Raw genomic sequence first — 10,184 nt, 5'->3', positions numbered from 1 at the left:
CTGAAATTTATATTTCATTTGAAATGTTTTTTCTTTTTGTTTTTTTTGTTCTGTGAAGGTATGCTAAATGTGCGCCCCTGTAAATATTCCCCATGCGTGCTCTGAGGAATAGTCCCCTGGTTCCCTGGTACTGTAATTTGCATTAAATAAAGTGTAGGATAGCCTGGAAATGAACACACCATTGTATTGGCCTGTTTTTACTGTGTGTGTGTGTGTGTGTCTATATATAACTACAGTAAGTTATCTTTGAAATGGACAAACCTCTCCCCTTACATTCTCAGAGAAAGCATCCCAAAGTTTATGACGGCAAATGTGGAGTTCAGGGGAGGGCTGGTGGAGGTAGAAATCGGAGGACAGGTTTATTGTAATGCATTGAATGTAATTGAATTGATGCCATTCCTTATTCCATTCCATGCATTACAATGAGCGTGTCCTCCACCAGCCTCCCCTGGTTCAGTTGTATCTGGTGGCTGTAATGCAATGCCAATTCAGTAGACACAGTTGCTGTGACTGGCCACATGGGGGCGCTGTCCAATCTACTTTGCAGCCCATTGATAGATTTATGACATGCTTCATTTATCTGTAATACAACTGAATATATATTGTTATCAAGATCTTGCCCTTGACTAAAGGTTTTATTTGAAGATAAAACTTTAAATGTAGAACTTCTTTTTTATTTACATAAACATTGGAACACAAAAAGCTCCTTCTGCCTGATACACAGGGAGGCTAATGGAGGTAGAAATCGGAGGACGGGCTCATTGTAATCCATGGGATAGAATAAGGAATGGTATCAAACACGTGTTTGATCTCCTTCCATTCCATGCGTTACAATAAGGCCGTCCTCCGATTTCTACCTCCACCGGTGTGGAACTGGAGGGAGGGAGGGAGGGGGGGGGGGGGGGGCAGCACCGTATATCACAAGGCAAAGTTCAAAGGTTGTGGGTGTCTGCTGACGTCACACCACAAAAAAAAAAAAAAGATACATTCAAGAGAGAAAACCATAACCTGACATTCACACAGCTTATCACAAACGTTTACATATGAAAGTGCCAAAATTCACATGGGAAACCATAGATTTCCAATAGAAACACAACACAACAAAACTCACACTCACATTCTTAAAATACACATGAACCGTAACATTGAGCGATTCTGTGTCAGTGATCCTGATTGTGATTCTGAATGCTAATTTATGAGACTGTGTTGTTGTAACCTGTGACACTTCGGTGTGAGAGAGATTATTGTTAAACCTCACCAGCGAGGAGACACATGACCCACCCGCCAGAGACAGGGACGTCTCTGAAGAAGACGATGACAGACAGTAGTGAAGTGTTTTCACAGAAAAAAAGGAGTCACTCCAGAGTCCCTAGACAACTAGAAAGGACAGGTGTGTCCCCACAATAACACAACATGTGCTGATATGATTATATGACTTTCATAATTAAATAGTGTATTGATATGTATTTGTATGTATTGATTATGCAGATAATGTTATTGCATATTGGAATGTATTACATTCAGGATAATCCTGAAATATATATACTGTACCCCATACTGTAAATATATATCTAAATTAGAAAAATACAATCTCACAATTCAGATCAAACACATGGCTTTTTTGGTATTAAAGTGACTGACATTGGTTTTGAAAGAACATCAACTACATCCTTGAGAGGAAAAACACATTTGCCATTATCTTTTAGGATCCTCTTCCCGCATGTGCTTGCTTTGACACTGTGACTGAGAGTAGCTGAACAGGTCTGTTGGTCTTTGCTGGTTTCCTTCCCCCAGTGGAAGCCTCGTCACAAAGGCCACCCTGCAGCATGTCTGTTTGAGAGAGATAGATGAGGATATGTCGTTCCAAACCAGTGGCAGAGGCTGGTGGAGGTAGAAATGGGAGGACAGGCTCATCGTAATGCATGGAATGGAATGGGGAATGGTGTTCCTCATTCTACCTCCACCAGCCTCCACTGTTATAAACACCATAGTGACCATGAGGCTTTGGTAGGCGGCACGGCAGCGGCAAAGTTCACAGCGAGCTGAGCACCTTTCCTACGCCGTATAACGTGAAAACAGCCGTTATTCATTCTGTCTCAGGGTGGTTAAGGCGTCCCTGTTGATGCTGGTTGGAGGGAGGGAGGGAGGGAGGGAGGGTCTCTCTGGGGGGCCTTGTTCATCCTGAACACTTGTTCAACAGGTGGTTTAGGTGTCCCTGTTGGTGCCTGTTGCTGGATGGGATGAAGGGAGGGAGGATAGGAGGGAGGGAGGGAGGGAGGGTGGGTGTCTCAGGGGGCTTTGCTGACCACCTCTAGTATGAGAGGAGAGACCTCCGGCTGGATGTCCTGGATCTGCAGCACCTGTTTGGTGTACTCCTCGTTCATGGTCCTCATCTCCGTCAGACAGGCCAGGATCTTGGGGTACAGCAGGCTGGAGAGGCAAGGTCGGACGTGGATCAGAGGGGTGTCTAGGAATAAGGGCCAGAGGTTGAAATGGGATTGGCTGCTTGACTTGACTCACTGTTTCTCTGGCTCCGTCCTCTTGGAGTCGATGTGGACCTTCAGCGTGAGCGCCAGCTTCTCCTGCAGCGTGTCAATCACGTCATGGTGCGTGACGCCCGGTCGGTCTGCCGATCAGGACAGAGCACGTTCACAATCGCAATAATGAGTAGGCATTCACACAGCAGACTGACCCTGTGCAGCTTCCAACATATGCTGGTGTGTGTGTGTGTGTGTGTATTATGTCCATCTGTATGAGTGTGCGTGTTGGGGGAAAAAAGGTTATACGTCAAATCTCCTATAGAATCTGTGTGTGTGTGTGTGTGTGTGCGCGCGCGCGGGAGGTGTGGGGGGGTGTTACCTGGGGAGAAGAGGGAGATGGCCTGCATGAGGACATACTCAACCTCCTGCAGCCCCAGGCTCCTCAGGGTGTAGTGGAAACGCATCAGAGGGTCCAGCAGGTGGCGCTGGAAACCAGCTACAGGGGAGGGAGAGATAGAGGGAGAGAGAGAGAGGGAGGGAGGGAGGGGAGAGGGAATAAATTAGGTTGAGGAGAGAGAGAGAGAGAGAGAGAGATCGGGAAGAGAGTGATAGGGTAGACAATTGAGTGACTGGAGTAAAACGAGAGAGAGGCAGAAAGTAGAAAATACCAAAAAAGAGATAGAGAGGGACATGGCAGCACTTTAAACAAAAAATAGAAAGCTGGCAATTCAACAATCTATAGTCATATGAAAAAGAGACCAGGGAAATCCAATCTTCCTCAGCAAACAGCAACACAGCGTGGACTACTGTCTCCTCCTCCCAGTTCAAACACTGGTCTGTGAATACACAGCATAGAAGAGAAGCCAACTTGGCCAAAGGAAGGGCGGCCAAAGTTGAACTTCACTGTTAATCTAACTTGACACGTCTAAACTTTGACCACGCATGTTTGTTTAACTGTGTGTGTGTGTGTGTGTGTGTGTGTGTGTGTGTGTGTATACAGATAGAGCTGTTTGTTGTCATGCTGAAACACAAGAGCCCTTTGATTACCTTACCTTACCCAAGAAGAGCATACCCAACCAATCAGATTGGGAAAACAATGTCCCCTTGGATGCAGCTCCTTCAGATGGTCGCTCATGGCAACAGGAACATGAAGGCTACTGTGCAAATCCTGAATGGGAAGGAAGTGACCTATCCAGAAGGTCTAAGGCAGCCTCCACATGTACTTAGTCAGCGGAGGCTGGGACGGTTGGGACTGTTTCTCAATAAAGGGCCCTTGTGTGTTTCGGCATGACAACAAACAGCTGAAGAGCACACTCAAATCTGTACAAACACACAGACGATTAAACAAACATTGCGTAGTCTAGATACGTATTGTTTAGATGCGTATTGTATTCAAAATATAGATACACAGGGATGCTTGACTGTTGTGACTGTTGTTTCTTGGAGTCACCAGTCAGATCACTACCAGCCAGTGCAGTAGTCAGCCTCATAGCAACCAGCCAGTGCAGTAGTTAGCCTAGCGTTAGCCCTGGCACTATATCTGAGTTCCGCCTCTTATCTTTCTGACTGGAATAACACATTGTTCATTCCCTTCCTGATCACTCGCTAAGCACATTTGAGTTAGTATATTAATCAACTCAAATAATGACAGGCAGGCAGGCAGGCAGGCAGGCAGGCAGGCAGACAGTACATACATGTACAGACAGTGACGAAGAATGCCTGAAATGTTTTAAGACACTGCAGGACTGGTTCAACCACTTTCTGTCACATGTACAGTGTGTATACCTTCATCCACAGGAGCTATGTCAGCTCCTGTCAGTGTGTGTGTGTGCGTGCGAGTGTGTTTCTCTCTCTTTCTGAGAAATGAACCCCCTCCCCTCACCCCTCTCTCTCTCATGCAGAGAGGAAATGACAATGACAAAAGGGCTTAAGGGCTTATTATCTTGACAACCCCCCCCCCCCCCAAACTGAGCTCCTCAACACACCTCCTTCTCCACGTGTGTTTGATACCATTCCTCATTCCGTTCCATGCATTACAATGAGGCCCGTCCTCCGATTTCTACCTCCACCAGCCTCCCCTGGCGCTGACCCACCTCGGACGGCATCGTCCATGCAATAGGTGAGCGAGCCGCACTCCCAGATGCCCGTCTGGACGTTGAACATCATGTTGAAGCGGATCTGAACCATCTCAAATGTGGCTCCCTTCAACAGAGAGATCTGGTCCTCGATGGCCAGGGACCTACCAGACACGATACACAGGTGGTGAGAGAGAAACACACATATACGTATGACACACACACACACACACACACACACACACACACACACACACACACACACACACACACACACACACACACACACACCTGAAGCAGGGGAGTCCCTTGGCAAAGTTGATGATATTCTGGATCATATAGGTGGTGACGTCAATCACGTGGGGCAGAGTGGTGAACACTGTATTCCTTTCTCCCTCGCTCCTCTCCTCCTTCTCCTCTCCCTCCAAAGAGCAGGAGGAAAAGGCAGAAGAGGGGGAGGAGGAGGAGGTGGTGGTGGAGGTAGAGGTAGAGTGAGAGGAAGGTAAGTTGTTTCCTCCCTGGTTAGAGATTTGAGATCTGGTCAGTGGTTTACTTGGCTCGCGAGCAGACTGGTTGTACACAAACATGGGATTGCGGTCTCTGTCCAGGGGCTGAAAAACCACATACAAACTCAGTCAGACAACCTGATCTTGTTATAGAAGGGCATAGTAATAAACATCCAGGCGCATATACACACACACACACACTGAAACACACACAGAAACACACCCGAAACTCATTGAATTGGGAGCAGGTGGCGTCGAAGGTCTTGAGGTGGGCGTTGACCAGTTCCTGTATGATGTCTTCCTGTTGGGGTGAGAGGTGTAGAGGGGCTTCCCCCATCTTCTTCCTCCTGATCTGATTCCTCCTCTTCTCCACTGCATCATCAGACATGATCACTACGGCAACAGAGAGAAGTAAGTCACCACGTTAACACAACCCTAAACATGTCCTTGATACTGTATTTGTGTGTGTGGCTGTGTGTGTTCATGTGTGTAGCTGTGTGTGTTTATGTGTGTGTGTGTGTGTGTGTGTGTGTGTGTGTGTACACACTCACGCTCTTTGAGCATGCCTATGGACTGGCACTTGCGGAGTCGGCAGGATTGGCACTGCCGGCGGTTGCTCTTGGTGATGAGACAGATATTGCGGAGTGGGCAGTTGAACCTCGTTGGGCGCTTCATGGCACGCCTGATACAACATGAGTGACAGGGACATGAGTCACACACACACACACACACACACACACACACACACACACACACACACACACACACACACACACACACACACACACACACACACACACACACACACACACACACACACAAGTTATAGACAACGTTTACATAGAAATAGGCTGGATGAAGAGCATGTTTGAGGAGTGCAGTGATGTTATGTGCCTCACATATGTGACAAGTCCAATGTAGAGACACATCTCTCTTGAATCGGGGGAATTGTGTGACACACACTTTATATAAAAGGCGAAGCCTCGTTCAATATAGGACATCTCTGATAAAAGTCTGCTCATAAACTGTAAATACACATCTGTTTTTTTCGGGGTCACCTTGAAATGTACACATGTACACATGCACACATACAAAATGCACGGCGCTCATTAACATGATCAAAGGTCACTGTCATAAATGCTTCACACATAGAAATCAACCAACCAACCAGTCAACCAACCAATCAATCAATCCCAATGTGTCCATGGGTAGGAAAGAGCACCTGACCTCTCACTGAACGAGGCGGTTTATGCGTCTATGCTTTTATCTCCATTGGAGACCACTGATAGCCTTGAGGAACATGATGTTTCCAGCCCCTGTCAGACTACGTGGAGCTGGAGGAACCAGTGATCTGGGAGAGAAGGGACAGTGAAACCAGAGTCACCGTCAGACACGGACAAAGAACACATGTACCGTCACTACAACGCAGAGTAGAGGGAACAAGGACAGGTTCACGTCTCTCTCTCTCTCTCTCTCTCAACCCGTCTCTACTACAACCCCCTCTTCTCCATCTGTCCCTCCTACTGTTGCTCGATAGGTGCGGTAACCACGGTAACTATTACCATACCAACTACACCCCGAGTTCCTTCTTGTAACTCCTCCTCAACACACACAAAACAGATGTTTCTCTTGAAATGGCAAGATACTACACTACACTGTGCACTTTCTCGCTGTCTACTATGAGGTGTGTGTGTGTGTGTGAGTGTCAGTGTATGTGTGTATGAGAGAGTGTGTGTGTATGTGTGTTCCTGTGAGCGTGTGTGTGTGTGTGTGTGTGTGTGTGTGTGTGTATGCGCGTGTGTGTTAGCGCTCACCTGAAGAAGCCTTTACAACCTTCACATGTCATGGCGTTGAAGTGGTAGCCCGTGGCCCGATCGCCACACACCTGACACACCTTGGACTCTTCATCCTCCTCCTCTTCATCCTCTTTCTCATCCTCCTCTTCCTCTGCAGAGGTCTGAGAGGGGGCCTGGTCGCTGAGAACGTCCTTACTCATTCTGACCTGAGAGGAGCGCTGTAACAGACGCCACAGATATGTTACCATTGGGAATGGGATGGAGTGATATGCTGTAAGCCTATTCTATTTCAAATTCAATTCAAATGAAACAGACCAACTATGACATACGAGATGAAAAGCAGCTGTTAAATGACCAGTTTTGTTGTTGTTTCTTTTTCACAACAGACTTGTTTCATCATCTCTCAGTCCACCTTAAACTACTTTCAACAACCCATGTTAGAGGTTAGAGGGTTCATCATCAACATACACGTTATTCTAGTCTGCTTTTAATCCACTAGTTCGGTCTTCTCTTCATCTCATCCGCCTCAATTTGCCATTTCACTCGAATCTCGTATTGATAAAAGATGTCTTACAGGCCAAACCCCTGCACACATGTTGGTCACCTCATTTACACTCATTAAAGAGCAAAAAGGATCAATTTAAATAGAAACGTAATTAAATACAAAGATATGAAACGTGAGTGTCTGTGATAGACTGAGATGGGTGGACATCAGACCGTAAATAGAAACACAACTCGATGGTTTTATCATCAAAATATGATGTAAAAGCTTTATATGGTGATCTGAAGTAAATATCGGTAAAACATACTAATACCATGTCCAAACACAACCTACTATTCATAATCATGCCTGTGCTGTGTCTGTCAAAAGAAGACATAAAACTGTAAGCATTTGAATATGCCCTAACCATTTAAACTTGTGTCTTTGTTCTGAGAAGTTGAGATGACTCAGAGAACTGCATTCTGTGATTCTGGCACCAAAAGTGAAGCTGACACAAACGGATGTTCCCAATGAACTACATGACCTATATCCACAATATGACAGTCAGCAGTGCACACTTCTCTCTGATCACACACACACACACACACACACACACACACACACACACACACACACACACACACACACACACAACCAATACCTGACTAAGTATGAGTCTCTCTGATTTAAAGGGCAGAGTGTCCTCAGTCACAGTGAGTCACTTACCCTTCAGATGGTGTCAGATCCTGGAGAATCTACAGTACTACAGCTACCAACCAGCCTACACAGCTCAGCCCTCACTTATCTGGAATGAAGCTTGCACTCACACAGCAGAACTCTCTACATCTACATCTCTCTCTCTCACACTCACACACACACACAGTGACCAGCCTATACTCTCCATCCAGAAACAGGAGGGAGAGCACGTTACCATGGCACCCACAGGAGTCACCTCTTGATCAAGCTGCTACCCCCCCCCCCCCCCCCCACACACACACACACACACACACACACACACACACACCCACCCACCCACCCACACACACACACACACAAATTAGTTTTGACTGAGAGAAGGTCCAAGAACAGTGCATCTCAACAGGGCCAATTAGTGAATGCATATAATGGGCTGTAATAATAGAATCCTGATGCTCTGAGCTCCACAAGACATTTCACTGTAAAAGAGCACTATTTAACGTGATTATTGAGTTTCCTGTGAAAGCGCATTCATGAAGGCTTTTAATAAAGACACTTTTGTTTTCCTCTTGACCCTGAGTGTCCTGTGTGATTAAGTGCTGGTCTTCCACTTTGCTAATGGACCTCTTAGGAACTCATTCACTTGTTCATTCAGACAGTTTGAAAAGGCTGAATTGATGTTAATATAATGGCCTTGTGTCCTGACTGAATCAAACGGAGATAGGAAATTGCAGTTCTCGAAGAGTCAGAATAAATACACTTGGAAAAGATGATGGTCTGTTGACAGAAACGTTGGTCTCTTTCCACATACATGTGAAGTAACTAGAAAGCCAGTTTACTCCAGTTGTTTTTTTGGTTTTTGTTTTCTCTCCTAGTGCTCTGAGATGTGACAGGCTACAGTGGGGGGCAAAGTACACACACACACACACACACACACACACACAGAAAAAAAGGACAATAAAGAAATACCCTGCCTGCAATAGTAATACCATAAAGCTTAACAATGTTGCATTCCCAGCCAAAAACACAAAAAAGCACATTTAATAGGCCTAACCACCTCCATACAACCACGAGAAAGGTGCCAGAGGTCCAAAGTGTTAGAAGCAATAAGAAGCAGGTGGTAGCAGCTGCCGTACTTTGACCACATTGACCAAACACTGAGGTGACTAAAAGCGTTCATCCTTCATGTGCTTTGACGTAACCAACAGAGACATGGGACAGGGTACAGCTGAGTAGTACACTTGTCAACAGTGATAACCCTGCCATATCATATTATGAATGAAAACACCATACAACATTGGATTTCAATATGAAAACATCGTGTGAAATGTTGATTTGACTGTATATGACATGCACAGTAACTGATTTCCAGTGCTTTGCTCATTAGTAAACTGTCTGCTCTGTAGCGCAATCGTAAAACCAATCGATCTAAATCATAAAACAAAACAACTTATTGACCTGAAATGATAGACTATAGATCCAATGTCGCAACATGTATTTGATGTTCAGAGCGGGTTTAAACGCGGTTATAACCCCAGCTTTTATAAGTGTATCCAACTGCGCACCGTTTAGTCGCGCAACCAGTTTGTCTCTGTCCAGTGGCAATACAGTACAAAACTGACTTACAAAAACATGACCTCTGGATAATCATAGTTCCCGTTTCTTCGAAGACGACTTTCCGTGTGCCGTGACTGTTTGAAGCTTAAGGTAGTGCTGTTTCAGGCTCGAAACGATCGGAAATAACGCATCCAACATCACTCGCCCAGTCTTCACTGCGGGGCTTGACTAGACGCGAACTTCTTATACTTCCTGGTTACGGTGACAAGTTACGCGACTCACTTTACGTTGAATAGAACACGTTTGTTCTTTAGGTTAACTTCAAGTCTGCCACCTTACATAATGGACTTGTCTACTGTGGCTAAAACGTGGTGTCAAAGGAAGATCGAGTACGTGCTCATACTGACAACTGCACATCATAGGCCCATTCATGTGACAGTAGAATGTGTTACCCGAGCCCTTTGGCTAACTGAACTGTTGACCTTCCGCAGTGTGGCAAATCAGTTCTCTTCAAATAACTTTCTTAATCCTCAACCTGACCCTGAAATGTCAAGCACAGCACCTCTGTACAATGTGACACAATAACTGACTAA

At 45.7% G+C, this 10,184-nt stretch overlaps 1 protein-coding gene across 4 annotated transcripts; it reads right to left on the bottom strand.

Moving 5' to 3' along the window:
* Positions 1-729: 729 nt before the first annotated feature.
* nr1i2 (nuclear receptor subfamily 1, group I, member 2) lies at positions 730-9,798 on the bottom strand. Of its 4 annotated transcripts, XM_083682691.1 has the most exons (9): positions 9,661-9,798; positions 6,876-7,075; positions 5,613-5,743; positions 5,285-5,454; positions 4,847-5,166; positions 4,574-4,719; positions 2,860-2,976; positions 2,521-2,626; positions 730-2,430 (listed from the first exon to the last, which is right to left on the bottom strand). In XM_083682691.1, the coding sequence occupies exons 2-9, from the start codon at positions 7,055-7,057 to the stop codon at positions 2,289-2,291; spliced, it is 1,314 nt and encodes a 437-aa protein (XP_083538817.1). In that variant the 5' UTR covers positions 7,058-7,075; positions 9,661-9,798; the 3' UTR covers positions 730-2,288. The 4 variants fall into 4 exon arrangements, 2 of the variants coding, with proteins under 2 accessions (XP_083538817.1, XP_083538818.1); XM_083682692.1 differs by lacking the exon at positions 2,521-2,626 and having other exon boundaries at positions 730-2,467; XR_014554552.1 differs by having other exon boundaries at positions 2,292-2,430; positions 2,521-2,976.
* Between the last annotated feature and the right edge of the window lie 386 nt (positions 9,799-10,184).

The sequence above is a fragment of the Argentina silus genome (genome assembly GCF_951799395.1).
Source record: "Argentina silus genome assembly, chromosome: 12".
Lineage (NCBI taxonomy): Eukaryota > Metazoa > Chordata > Actinopteri > Argentiniformes > Argentinidae > Argentina > Argentina silus.
The sequence above is the reverse complement of the archived record's forward strand: the minus strand, read 5'-3'. Positions and strand labels throughout refer to the sequence as shown.

Bases quoted from the DNA above. Each gene is read 5' to 3' on its own strand.
- nr1i2 (XM_083682691.1), bottom strand. From the start codon at position 7,057: ATGAGTAAGGACGTTCTCAGCGACCAGGCCCCCTCTCAGACCTCTGCA. The intron at 5,744-6,875 runs GTGAGCGCTAAC...ATGTTGTATCAG, and splicing joins GGTTGTAAAGGCTTCTTCAG to GCGTGCCATGAAGCGCCCAA. The intron at 2,977-4,573 runs GTGGGTCAGCGC...CCTCCCCTGTAG, and splicing joins CATGGACGATGCCGTCCGAG to CTGGTTTCCAGCGCCACCTG.